Raw genomic sequence first — 14,463 nt, forward strand, 5'->3', positions numbered from 1 at the left:
GTCCAATGTGGATTAATGGTTTCTTTATCTTTTACATTAAATTTTCCCAATTAGGCATCTCTCATAATGTTGTTTACTTTATAAATATGATTAAATATCTTTTCAAAAGATGCAATATTAATCATACCTACGTCTGAATCTTTTATAACTATAACAGAAGCACTTCCAATTTTCTAAAGCTTCTACCAACCCTTTTAAGAATATTTTTGTAGTTCCAAATTTTATTGAAGTGTCATTCAAACAAATACAGCTAACGTTCAAGTGGTAGTATAAAATTTCATATTAGATGGATAAATTGATTTTTTTTCTATTTATGATACAAAAGCACTAAGGATTAAGAAAACCCCAGCACTAGTATCAATTATTAATGGAAGAAAAGATGAAAATAACTTTTCTGAAAGTTATGCTTTCAACATCCATAAAAAATTGTATAATACATTGGTTTAGCTTTAATGAGAAGCCTTTTAAAATGTTTTTTAAAACCATATCTGTGATGTTAGCAATGCTTTTTAATTTTAAATGCTATAATCACGTTAATGAAAAATAAAAAAGCAGGATTTAATAACCTCTTGGGTTACATAACAAAATATTAAATGAGAATAATTTCAAAACCAGTTAATAGTAGGAAAAAAAGAAAAATCAAATGAAGATTAAAACAGATATGATGTCCCTGTAATGTCTACTAATCACACCACAAGTTCATTGGTGGAAGAGCCAAAGCAGGGTTATTGAATAGCAGCTAGTATTCCTTCTGTTACTCATATTTTTCTTATGTGTTTGTACAATGAAGGGGCCAATCCTGATTAGGGCCTCTGGACACTACTGTGGTTTTCAATGTGGGGTCCGCAGACTAAGATTTCCCAATGGATCTGCAACTCCATTTGAAAATTTTTAGGGGTTCTCAAATGTGGTCTAAATAATCCATAGTAATAATAAATATTTTATTCCCTTCACTAGTATGGACCTTGAATTTGATATTCAGAAACAGCTCTCTGATTATGTTCTCAAATTGAAGTGCGGGAGATCTTGGTTGGATATTAGGAAAAACTATTTCTCTAGGAGGGTGGTGAAGCACTGGAATGGGTTAACTAGGGAGGTGGTGTAATCTCCATCCTTAGAGGTTTTTAAGGCCCGGCTTGACAAAGCCCTGGCTGGAATGATTTAGCTGCGGTTGGGTCCTGCTTAGAGCAGGAGGTTGGACTAGATAACCTCTTGAGGTCTCTTCCAACTCTAATCTTCTATGATTCTATGATTACTCTTCTCCATGTGCCATATATAAACATGGCACTATATATCTATAAATAAATGATGTCAGCTCTTTAGATTTATGTATGCTCCTTATTAAAAATATCTAAATATTACATGCACTGTGTCTTACAATTTTTTAAGATCAACTGCTTTTAATTCAGTTTGTACTAAAATTCTATCATCAGCAGTTTCAGCTTAATATGAATGTGAAAAAAAAAAACCCTGTTATTTACCTTTCTGTAACTGTTGTTTTTTGAGATGTGTTGCTCAGATCTATTCCAGTTAGGTGTGTGCGTGCGCCGCGTGCACGGAAGTCAGAAACATTTTCCCTAGTAGCTACCCGTTAGGCCGGCTGGGGAGCCCCCTGGAGTGGCGCCGATATGACGTTCTATATAAGACCCTGTCAGCCCGACCTCACTTCAGTTCCTTCTTGCCGGCTACTCCAACAGAGGGGAAGGTGGAGGGGAATGGAACAGATATGAGCAACACATCTCGAAGAACAACAGTTACAGAAAGGTAAGTAACCATTTTTTCTTCTTCGAGTGATTGCTCATATCAATTCCAGTTAGGTGACTCCCAAGCCTTACCTCAGAGTCAAGGAACTGCAGATTGATGAATCGCTCTGCCAAAGGCCGCATCATCCCGAGAGTGCTGAACGATGGCATAATGGGACGTGAAGGTGTGCCACCGAGGCCCACATTGCAGCCCTGTAGATTTCCTGGAGGGGAACGTGTACCAGAAAGGCTGCTGACAATGCCTGAGCTCTTGTGGAGTGAGCCATGACAGCAGGAGGAGGGACGTTTGCCAAGTTGTAGCAAGTACGAATACTTGCTCCACGAAGATATTCGCTGAGAGGAAACCGGAGTGCCTTTCATCCGCTCCGCAATGGCGGCAAATAACTGGGTTGTTATACTGAAGGGCTTTTTTCGGTCTATATAGAAGGAGAGCGCCCTTCTAATATCCAGAGAATGGAGGTGCTGTTCCCAAAGGTCAGCATGCGGTTTTGGGTAGAAAACTGGCAGGAAGATATCCTGACTCACATGGAAACGGGACACCACTTTTGGCAGAAAAGCTGGTGAGGTCTTAGTTGAACTTTATCTTTATGAAAAATGGTAGTTCGGACACCCGACGTGAAGAAGTGATGGCCGCTAGGAAGACGACTTTCCAGGAGAGATAGAGGAGTGAGCAGGAGGTCAACGGCTCGAAATGGGGACCCATAAGGCAGGAGAAGACCAAGTTAAGGTCCCATGCAGGCACAGGCAGCTTCATTGTAGGGTGGATTTTTTCCAAGCCTTTGAGAAAATACCGCATGACTGGGTACGCAAACACTGAGCGCCTGGCCACGCCTGGGTGGAATGGAGAGATGGCTGTGAGGTGAACCTTAAGGGATCCAAAGGCTAGGTGCTGGTCCTTCAAGAACATCAGTTAGTCCAAGATGCACGGGATCGAAGCCTGGAGCGGGGGCACCTGCCGCTGAGCACACCAGCAGGAAAACCTCTTCCACTTAGCCTCATAGGTTAGCCTAGTCGACAGCTTGCGACTTTCCAGGAGCACCAGCCTTACCAGGCCATGAGGTGGAGCGACTGAAGGTCCGGGTGTAGGAGACGATCGTGGTTCTGTCAGATGAGGTTGGGGCTGAGAGGTAGGCATAGGGGAGCTCGAATTGACAGGTCCAGCAGAACCAGGTACCAACAATGGCACGGCCAGGCAGACGCCACCAGTATAACGTCTGCCTTGTCACGGTGGACCTTGAGGAGCACCTTGTGGACCAGCGGGAATGATGGGAAGGCGTAAAGCAGTTGGTCCGACCACGTGATCAGGAAGGCGTCCGCTATCAAGCCTGGGCTGTGACCCCAGAAGGAACAGAAGGCTGGGCCCTTCCTGTTGGTCCGTGAAGCAAACAAATCGACTTGGGGAAACCCCTAGATGTAGAAAACAGAGTGAATGATGTCCCAGAGGATCGACCATTCGTGTGTGAGGAAACGTCTGCTCAAGCTGTCCGCCAGTACGTTTTGGACACCTGGCAGCTACGAGGCCTGAAGGGTGATGGAGTGGGTAAACAGAAGGAGGGCTTCTTGGCAGAACGGTGATGACTGGGCTCCGCCTTGTTTGTTCAGATATAATATGGATGTGGTGTTGTCCGTTAGGACTGCTACGCAGTGGCCTTGTAAGTGGGGAAGGAACGCTTGGCACGCAAGGCGAATTGCCCTGAGCTCTTTGATATTGATGTGTATTGGCAGCTTGCTTTCGTGCCATAAGCCCTACGTTGTCAGGCTCCTGAGTGGGCCCCCCATCCCAGGGCGGATGTGTCTGTAATCAGGGTCAGAGTGGGTTGAGGGGGATGGAACCCCGGCACCCACTATACAGGGATCCAGCCACCAGCGCAGGGAGTCAAGTATGCTTTGGGACTGTGAGCACCATATCTAGACTATCGCTGCCTGGTCGATAAGCTGATACCAACCATGTCTGTAGAGGCCTGAGTCATAACCTGGCGTGTTGCACCACGTAGGTACAGGATGTCATGTGACCCAGCAACCTGAGACACTGCCTTGCTGTGGTGGTGGTAAACTTGCAGAGGTTGGTAATTATGCTTACTATAGCCAGGTGCTGGGCCTCCGGGAGGAAAGCCCTCGCTTGGTTTGCATCCAGGATTGCCTTGATGAACTCTATTGTTTGAATAGGGGAGAGGACAGACTTGCTGACGTTCAGCATGACGCCCAAGCAACTGAACGTGTCCATGACCAGTTGTACTTGAGACCGGACTTGTTGGTGAGACCGGCCCTGTATAAGCCAGTCATCGAGGTACAGGAAGATGTGCACGTGGGGTTGGCGAAGAAAAGCTGCCACGACCACCATACACTTGGTAAAGATGCGAGGGGCTGTGCACAAGCCGAATGGGAGGGCTGTGAACTGATAGTGCATCATATTCACCACGAAACGGAGTAAACGTCTGTGAGGCGGAGTAATTGAAATATGAAAGTACGTGTCTTTCATACCAAGGGCGGCATACCAGTCTCCCAGATCCAGTGAGGGAATAATAGTGACTAAGGAGACCATGCGGAACTTCAGGTTGACGATGTGCTTGTTGGGCTCCCTGAGGTCCAGAATGGGTCTTAGGCCTCCCTTTGCCTTGGGGACAAGGAAATAACGGGAGTAGAAACGCTTGCCCCTGAGCGCCTAAGGCACTTCCTCCACTGCCCCTAGGCAAGGAGGGATTGTACCTCCTGGGCGAGGAGCTGCTTGTGAGAAGGGTCCCTGAAGAGGGTGGGATGGAGCAGAAATGGATAGACTATCCTGTCTGCACCATGCGGAGGACCCAATGGTCCAATGTAATACGGGACCAGGCATGGTAGAAATGGGATAGATGGTTCAGCAAGGGATAATTGTCCGGGGTGTGAACTGGTAGTTCGTCCTTGAACGCACATTCAAAATAGACGCTTAGGGCCCGGGGATGGCTTGGATTGTCCTTGACTCTGTCCAGAGAGGGGACGTGACAATCTACGTCGAGAGTACCTGCTTCTCCGACGGGAGAAGTCCTGCCTGGGTCTAGGTGGGAAGGGACGTTGCTAGGTGGTCTGGGGTTTAAATGGCTTTCTTTGGTTAGCCAGAGTATGCATAACCAAGAATTTAATAGAGTTTCTTGTGTCCTTTAAGGTATGTAGGAGGGAATCAGTTTGCTCTGCAAACAGGCCCTGACCATCAAAGGGGAGATCTTGGATAGTGTGCTGCACCTCAGCCGGAAGTCCCGAAGACTGGAGCCAGGCGTTCCACCACATGGCGATGCCGGATGCCAGAGTGCGTGCAGCCGCATCCGCAGCATCACCTGAACCCTGAAGGGAGGTTCGAGCTACCAATTTTCCCTCCTCAGCAATGGCCCCCAGTTCCATACGAGCCTCTGCTGGGAGAAGGTCTTGGAACTTAAGGACCGCAGACCAGGAATTAAAATTGCATCTACTGAGGATCGCCAGCTGGTTCGCGATCCGTAGCGAGAGATCACCAGTAGAATAAACTTTTATTCCGAAAAGGTACAGCCTTTTGGCGTCCTTTGATTTGGGAGCGGGCCCTTGTTGGCCTTGTCTTTCTTTTGCATTCACCGTGTCCACTACAAGCGAGCATGGGGCAGGGTGGGTGAAAAAGTATTCATATCCCCTAGTGGGGACAAAGTATTTTCTTTTCACCCCTTTGGCTGTGGAGGGAATGGAAGCTGGGGCTTGCCAGAGTTTTGGCATTGGTTTGAATAGTTTTATTCATGGGGAGGGCCACCCTGGAAGGCCCTTCTGGGCCTAAAATGTCCACTATAGAATCCTCCTCCTCCACAACCTCCTCAACTTGGAGGCTCATATTAAGGGCTATGCACCTAAGTAGTTCTTGTAGGACTCTAAAGTCCATCAGAGGTGGACCAGATGAGGATGTGCCGGCCACAGCCTCATCAGGGGAGGATGAAGACGACTCCACTGGGAGAGCAGGGAGGGAGGTGGCTCCTTGGTCAGATGTGGGTAGTTCTTCCTGGACGCCTGGGGTAGCTCCTACCACGGGTGCTGATTCCACGGGTTGCTCCAGGTCTGGAGAGGGGCAACTGAGGGTTGCCTCAGGAGGCCGGGTGTCTGAGCGCGACGACAGCTGGGCAACTGGGGAGGTGGCACCCTGGGCCTGATGATATGCTCAAGGGGTCCAAAGTTGCCACTGGGGTTGCTAGCTGGGCGCTGGGGGGTCATGACCGAGGCCTCCCAGGCCTGACTGGGGAATGTCCGAAATCCCTGAAGCTCTCCCCGATCTGCAGGAGGGGATTGGGATTGCAAAGGCCAAGGAGGAGCAGTGCGCAAATGGAGCAAGGGGGGCACCGAGTCCCTTGACAGACGAGGGTCATACGGAGATCGGTGTCATAGAGCTGATCGTGACTGCGACCAATGCCGCGATGAAGAGCGGTGCCGTGCCGGGGAGCGGCAACAAGTCACGGGCCGGTGCCAAACAGCATCGGTCCGAACGGTGCCGCGAGGATGATGAACCTGGACTTCGAGCAGGACCATGTTCCAGGAGTTGACAGCGACCTCGAGCGTGAACGGCTCCGAGGGTCGGGACTGTGGGACCAGCGCTGCAAGTCTAACTGGTGCCATGAGTCAGACCAGTACCTGGAGTGGTGCCGGGACTCCGAATGACGCCGGGACTCAGAGTGGCGTGGAGATGCTGGTCTGAGGGCTAACAGTCTGAACATCGCCGGTCTGCCCTTGGACGGTACCGGGACTCAGGCCGGAGCTGGTGCTTGGATCGGGGACACCGGTGCTGTCATTTCGATGAGTCCTCTGGTGGGCTCAAAGGTATCTGGAGTGGAAGGCAATGTAACCTCTTCCACTTGCGCGGTCCCTTGCACATGGCTGCCATGAAGAGACCAGGGCCTAGTGGTCTTGTCAGAGGCCTGGTCCGAAGCTTGCTTGGTTGGAGTCAGGGTGACCGCTTCAGGCCTACTAGAGGGTCCTCCCAAGGCTTGCTTTTTTCGAGCAACTGGGGAGTGGGAACAGTGCCGGGACGGGCATCTCTGGGCCCCGAGAGATTATCGGTCCCGAGGCAGGCACGGGATCTTCTGTGGTGCCGCGGCCAGTACCGCTGGGGGAGCAGTGCACACCGAGGCACTCGGTCCCGCATCTTGAAAGGGATGCAATGCGGACTCCATGGGGAGTTGCTTGAGTTGGATTTCCCCCTCTTTTCTTGTTTGGAGCTTGAACGCCTTACAGATTTTACACCTGTCAGCTTGATGGCCCTCCCCCAGATACCTAAGGCAGGAGTTGTGGGGATCGCCCGTAGGCATGGGCTTGTTGCAAGAAGTGCACGGTTTGGAGCCCTGGGACGGCGTGCCCCAGAGCCCCACAGGGCACTCATTGAATGCTTAACTGCCCTCAACTACTAAACTACACTTAACACTACAGTAACACTTAACACTAAGATAACTATCAACAATTAACTAACAAAGGTAACTACTAAGAAAAAGCTAGGGATTAGTGGAGCACTTGACAAACAAGAGATCACTGTTCCAACAACCATCATGGGCGGTAAGAAGAAACTGAAGTGGGGTCGGGCCGGCAGGGTCTTATATAGAATGCCATATCGGCGCCACTCCAGGGGGCTCCTCAGCCAGCCCGACGGGTAGCTACTAGGGGAAAAGTTTCCGACTTCCATGTATGCGGCGCGCACACACACCTAACTGGAACAGATATGAGCAATCACTCGAAGAACAAAATAAACCTTAACAAATGGAGTGGAATTAGTTCCAATGAGAGAAGGAACATGATTAGTAAGAGCCATATAAATCAGACATTGTAATAAAGTTTATCATGTTAGAAAGAATTCTCTGTCCTCCAATGTTCTAGAGAATATGCAAACAGCTAACGTTCATCCTAGGTCAAGAGGCACATTAGTTACCAATTCAAATATTTATAGTTCAATGCAATTTCCAATCTAATTTTCACAAAGAGGTATTGGTTTTGCAGAGCAAAGATACTAGGGCAGAAAATTCAACAGGGTAATTTTCTTGTGTGTCAAAATGACTGCATTGCGTATGGAATACTAAATACTATAATTCTCATCCCCCCAAACGATTAGCAAGAATTAAAAACAAACTCACTTGACTTCGCAGGAATGGATGCTTAACTCCTTGTGTAAAAGTCCACTGGTAAGATTATACACTAAGACTGAGCCATTGCTTGTACCTATAGGAAGTCATTTGTATTTTATAAAAAAAATATATGCAGAGCAGCTTTTGAAGTAATTTTTAAAAATGAAAACACAAGAGTCACAACTACTCCAAATGATTTAATCTATAAATAAGTCACACTTCCAGCACAAAGTGGGCACTTTGATTTCTAAAGGATTAAAGTTTAAATCCTACTTCAAAGATTATAAGGTTCAGTTTATGCCAGGAAACATTCATGTACCTGTTAGGGCTTCCAACTTTTAAAATTTGCTGAAGATTTGGGAACAAAAGTGGGTTGGTTTTTTTAAATTACAGAAAAGCATGTTCACTAGATACTAAAGTACCAGGTAGTTTTACTTTTATTACACAAGTAGAATTGCTGAATCATATGTGAAGATAATAAATTGGTTTCCTCAATAATCCAGAAGGAGCAACATGGCAAATTTTCATAAATCAATATTTACAATTCTGCTTTCTCTTCTTTGGAAAAAAAAACATTTCTTTTTTAAACTACAAACCAATAAATGTATTAAGAGCTTCTAGCTTAAACCAATTAGATCAAAAAACGTCATGGATAATGAAGTTTATATATTTTTTTCTTAATAGTAAACCCAGTAGAAATAGTGCACTTTTCCCCTCTAACAAATTGTTATGGGTATAGATATGGAAATGACTGTCTAAAGCCGTGGTTCTCAACCATGTACCCCAGGGGATATGCAAAGATCTTCCAGGGGGTATGTCTTCTTATTTAGATCAGTATTTCCCAACCTGGAGGTTGCAGGCCCCATCAGGCTCACAAGATGGGTGTAGGGCAGTGGTGGGCAACCTGTGGCCTGCGGGCCACACGCAGCCCGTCAGGGTAATCCACTGGTAATCCGTATGTGCCCCATCAATGTAAATAAATTGTTTTGCAGTCTGCCAGCAGATTACCCTGACGGGCTGCGTGCGGCCCGCGGGCTGCAGGATGCCCACCACTGTTTTACGGGGATTGCAAGTACAAGGAATTGTCTAAGGCCCCATGCCACAGGGGCTCCCATGAAGCTAAGTTACATGCTTCATCCCCGTTGCTTGGGCTCAGGCTTCAGGGAAGGCTCAAAAGTGAAAAACAGGCTCAAATATTACACTGAAATATAAGTACAATATTTATATTCCAATTGATTTATTATAATATGGCAAAAATGAGAAAGTAAGCAATTTTTCAGCAATAGTGACACTTTTTAATTTTTTGATGTCTGATTTTGAAAGTAAGTAGTTTTTAAGTAAGGTGAAATTTGAGGTACACAAGACAAATCAGACTCCTGAAAGGGGTACGGTAGCCTGGAAAGGTTGAGAACCACTGATCTAAAGAACGGGATAAAAGACTGGTGCTTAAAGAACACATTCTCGGTATACAGCAAATATTATCCTATAGTGCTGAAAGCATTTTATAGCTACATATTGGTTTCTTAATCTTCATATTTCATTCTTGGAACAAATACTAAGGCAACAGCTATAGTGGAAGGATTAGATATTTGTCAGTAAACGGTGATTTTGCTATATACTAGAAATTTACAGGTAGGAACAGACAAAAATTCTGCTTGAGAACTAGAGTTTGATGTAAGGATATTTACAATGTATATTTTTGGCATGTGATGTTGATAATTTGTGTTTTAATCGTAATAAAGCTTTAACTTTTTTAATCTCAAAAAGTCTACTGTCATTAAATAATTATTGGATGACATTATTTGCAATAGTACTGACTGACTAAAACAGGATTTATTAGGAGGATTTACAAATTCCCAGAGTGAAATCCTGTGTACGAGAACTGGAATGTGTAAATGGCTCCCAAAACACCCAGCTGTGGCCACAGGAGGATTCCCCAGCACAGACATTGTGATAGACAACTATAAGATGCCTTCTGAAGGTCCCCTTGCAATCCCTGGTAAAGGGAGTAGAAAGGGGATGTTGGTGGCTAGACTCCAGCATGCCATGTTGCAGAGATTCCAGACAGTGCTGAAGCCCATACGTGTAGTCTGGGGAGGTTGCTGTAATTTAGCCAGGCTCCAAGGGTTTTCCAAAGTGAGGTGAGTCACTTCAGCCCCAGGAGAAGTAAAGAATCAGGGTCCAGTCTTGCAAACATTACAGTGTGTCCCAGGCCCCAGTCCTGCAACTGGCTCCACTCAGGTAGATGCCTGAGCCTGGCTGGAATCCCAGTGAAGTCACTGGTGCTATGCACTAGCACGGGGGGTCTTGCCAATCTGGAGCCAGTTGCAGGATCAGAGTCTAAATAGCAAGGGTTTGCAAGATCAGGCCCTCAATGCCAATCACAGTAGTATCAAGATGCTTTAGGTCAGAATCAAATATGGCAAGGAAAAATTACACGGTTAAAATTAATCACATGGTTAAAATTAAGTATATGCTTAGTTACTCAGTTGAATCGGGGCCTTAAGGCACGTATTGAGATCATTAATTCGTTTTGGGCAAGTGGCATACAGAAGTGAATTTCTAGGAGGGTTTGGAATGAGGAGCGACCACTGCCTTACAGAACAGGTTTTGGTAAAGTATTCCATGAACAGAGTGCAACATGGAAGACAGAAATACCAACAAAATACCTGTTTCTAAGCACAAGACAGCCAAACCACCTAAATTTACAAGCTGCACCACATATGCCCAAAGCTGCTGGCAGCAAAACTACGCAAAAAATATTTCTAATGAAAGTTACTAAAATGGCCACCGCTTTGGACAGTATTAAAAATAGACTGAAATTATCCTTGGTTTTGTACAACCTTCACACACAAGTACAACATTCAGAGTACTTACCAACAGCTAAGAGAGGCTGATACTGTTTTATGTTTTTTGTGGTTAGAGGTGGACACATACGGATAGCAAATGGAGGTAAAGGAAGTCCTGAGAGAAGCCCGGTCAGCAGGAATTTGAGGTGCACTTCTTGAAAGAAAGAATTTTTTAACTGTTCTTCACCAGTAACTGCACCTTGTCCTGCTTTATATTAAAACAACGAAGCTTCTGTAAGCATTGCATTTTAATCTGACAGTAGATATATACTTACCAGCTGCAAGGCCTTATAAAATAAGGCAATTAATTACCAATAAATGTATGCAGTAGTAACTTGTATTTAAAGAGGCATTCAACATTGTTGCAATAGATACAGGCAGAACTATCTTCAGGAGACTTACATTTCAGCTGATAATTGCTTAAATCTCAAACCCCTTGCCTCCACCTGCCCCCATTTTTATCTTTAGGAATACAAATATGTACATTTTGTAGATTCTGATTTATTTCCATAAACTCAGAAGTGGCTTCATTTTTGTCTTTTACAGTTCCAAAGTGTTTTGTAGTCTATTTGGAGGGGAAAAGAAGGGACAATTCTGGAAAGTTAATATGGTATATACTCCACTTCTAGACATTAAGTGCACTTGCACAGCAGTTATAAAGACAGAAGAAAAATAGAGCCTGATTCTCTGGTGCCCTATGCTTTGCACAGCCATTTACACCAATGCAAAGAAGTTGTAAAAAAGGTACCAAATCAGAATGGCACTGGTGTAAATGACTACACAATTTGCAGGTAATGGAGAATCAGGTCCTAAGTGTCCCTCGTTAATGCTCCAAATCATATCAAGTTATCGAAAAGAAGGGTTTTTTGAACAGTAGTCTGCTGAGGGTGAAAATTCATTCAAGTGCAGTATATCTTTACACCATGTCGGGAACAGGTAAGCTTAGCCTGACTGTGAGATGTGACCTATCTCTGCATTGGATTTGAATAGGCTAGTGCAGAAAAGACCCTTACTCAAATGCAGTGAACCCAAATTCTCAAACAGGTGGTTCACAGGAACTGTTACCATTATTCCCACATTTACAGAGGTTCTCCTGCTATTGCAATGTTGATTATTTTCCCAACATTACTTTTTTAAGAGGAGCAAACACAAGGTATATTGTCTTCATGTCATAGAAATATTAACTGAATATTTTCTTTAAAAAACAGAAATGCTGTTCAGGTTTGCAACATTACAACTCAAACTCAATCTAGCTTCAGTATTTACATAGAGTCCATAAAATCATAAGATTTTCTCTTTAGTTTTAAAAGTCTAGCTGTAAAATTATTATTTGTAACTCTTACCTATCATGTTATCCAATGAAAGATCTGGAAGTTTATTTTGGAATGCTCCTACAGGAATTCCACAGAAAGCAACAGGTGAATACAACGGTGATGCACTTGAATTGCTTTAAAGGAAGAAAAAATAAGTTGTGAATGCAAAAGGGCACGGCTGCTTGCTTGATGCACTCGGTTCTAATTTTTCCAGAACTGTTCTTTCCAATGTCACTTAAACCCACTGCTACTTATTATCTGCAACATTATTTTGGTGAGTTTCCATATATAATCTCACAATATAAGGCAATCATCATGCTAACTCAAAGCAATTCTCATCTTCCCTATACACATTTTCTAAGCAATCCTCTTTGCTTTGCATTTGTGACAAGTTACCCCAATGTAGTTCTTGTTCTGAACTGACATCCAAAATTTTATACGTGCATTTTTCCTTTACTATTCCTATTTTAACACCAAATTAATCAGTGCAGTAGCCACAGACCTCATATCTAGAAAAGTATTAATATACAGTTTAGAACATTATAGCTACATTATTTTAGAACCTGGTTACATCAGAACATTCCCTGTCCCAACCCCTTTTTAACTGACTCAATATTCAAATGCCTTATAGCAATGGATCAAATTCAGCAAAATAGATAAACAGGGGTGTAAAAATCACCCTCCTTAAGCCATCTAAGGACTTGTCTATGCAAACATTTAGTTTGCAACAAACTGGAGCTTGAATCTACCACTAGCCCGAGTAGATTAATAAACCAGACCTAAGGAGGGATGTTGTTACCGGACTTGTAAATGCCTCTTTTTTTAGTTTAATGAGGAACCAAGAGGGAAAACTATGGTGAGGGGGGCTTGTAGGGCTGCTCCAGGCCATGGGGGATCCGGGGAGGAGGACATTCACTGACACCTACTAAAAAGTGTTCTAATTTCCAGACTATTTTGGCAGCCCTTTCTCCATCCAATCAAAACACATAGGTCTTTTCTTCAGGAGAATGGTTTTGTCTGAAGAAAGCTGAATGACCATGCTCAGGGTCAGAAGGAGGGATAAAGCTGAAGGAAAATTTTCCTTGAAAAAAATGTTAATGTTGGTCTCTACTGTATTTTTGGATAAATGTTAAAAAAGTGGGAGGGAGGAGGGAATAAAATCCCTTCCCCAAAACACAAATGAAATCTAAAGCCCTTTAGTTAATTATAACTATTTTAATCCTCCTACTGCACATAAGTTTGCCGTATTTTCAAGAAGTATGACTCACACTGTTACCTTTATGTTATCACATAATGTGATTAAGTGCTTCGTGTAAATACAATTAAACACCAATGTAACAGAAACATAAAATTACCTGTTACGTAAATTTCTGCCAGAAATGGTAGACTTCAGTTCCCATATCATTACTCTGCCATCACTGACTATGAGAGCAGCAGAGTTCTCATTCACTGGGCAGCTCACCATACTGAATGGGCGAACCGTCTTTGTCACCCTGATTGCATCAGACTGACTTCGTAAGTCATAAATCAGCTCCTGAACTGGATCTGGATCTGTAATATCAAAGTACCAAGTATAAGATACATAAAATTCAGACCCCAAAATAGGATAATATTCTTGGAGGGTAATATGGTTAAATGGGAAGAACAATTTACTTTTTTGTTAAGATGCATAGAATGTTCATATGAAAACAAGTTTTTATGAAAGAAAATTAGAAATTAAACACATTTTCACTTTTAACTTATACAACAGGTGGTCTTAAATTCTACTGTGGGTATCCTTTTACCTTGAAAATGGGTAATTCCATTACAATTTTTCAAACATAAACATGACTTCTCTATTTCCAAAACTTCTCTTCAAAATAAGTGAAAGAAAGGTATCCTCTAGATTAGTAAGCAGATAGTGAAATAAAATCTCCAAAATATGCTAACTCAAAAGCCAATTTGCCTTGGGACATCCTCTTCTCTGCTTAATCTAAAATACATTTCTGACATGCTTGTAAAATTGGAACACGGGAACATGATGCCTATAGTAGCTCACTAAAAATACACAAACCACAAATGCCTATTGAAAGACCTTATCAGAACCACCACTTATTCCCAGCGGATTTTAAAATTTACAGGCTTAAGCATGTATATAGAGTTAGCTTATGTCCTTTACTCCCTGTTTAATTTAATTAAAACATTTAACTGAGTAATATTCTGTTACACAACCAATGACAGAAGTTTAGTAACTTAGAACTGGAATTACAGTACTATATTAGTTGACCCTAATTTACATTAAATTCTTCAGAGCAAATTGTTTCCAAAAACTTGTGTATACATATAATAATGTATTTAGAAACATAAGCATCTTTTGCTTTGTCCAATGACACGGTAGAACAAATTAAATACCATTTATTGGGATTTTCCCTACAGATTTGATTATTAAGATGATTCATAATTTAAA

The 14,463-nt window shown here is 43.5% G+C and overlaps 1 protein-coding gene across 2 annotated transcripts in view; it reads right to left on the minus strand.

The window, feature by feature from the left end:
- WDR11 (WD repeat domain 11) overlaps nucleotides 1-14,463 on the minus strand; it is an 82,674-nt gene that overhangs the window by 42,762 nt on the left and 25,449 nt on the right. Inside the window, exons 8-11 of one of the 2 annotated variants that reach the window (XM_045024826.1) lie at nucleotides 13,373-13,568; nucleotides 12,048-12,151; nucleotides 10,733-10,909; nucleotides 7,865-7,949 (exon numbers count right to left, since the gene is read on the minus strand). In XM_045024826.1, coding sequence (XP_044880761.1) covers nucleotides 7,865-7,949; nucleotides 10,733-10,909; nucleotides 12,048-12,151; nucleotides 13,373-13,568 — 562 coding nt within the window. Of the gene's footprint in view, nucleotides 1-7,864; nucleotides 7,950-10,732; nucleotides 10,913-12,047; nucleotides 12,152-13,372; nucleotides 13,569-14,463 lie in introns of both variants that reach the window. The other variant, XM_045024825.1, reaches the window with a different exon arrangement.

The sequence above is a fragment of the Mauremys mutica genome, chromosome 7 (genome assembly GCF_020497125.1).
Source record: "Mauremys mutica isolate MM-2020 ecotype Southern chromosome 7, ASM2049712v1, whole genome shotgun sequence".
NCBI classification, from domain to species: Eukaryota; Metazoa; Chordata; order Testudines; family Geoemydidae; genus Mauremys; species Mauremys mutica.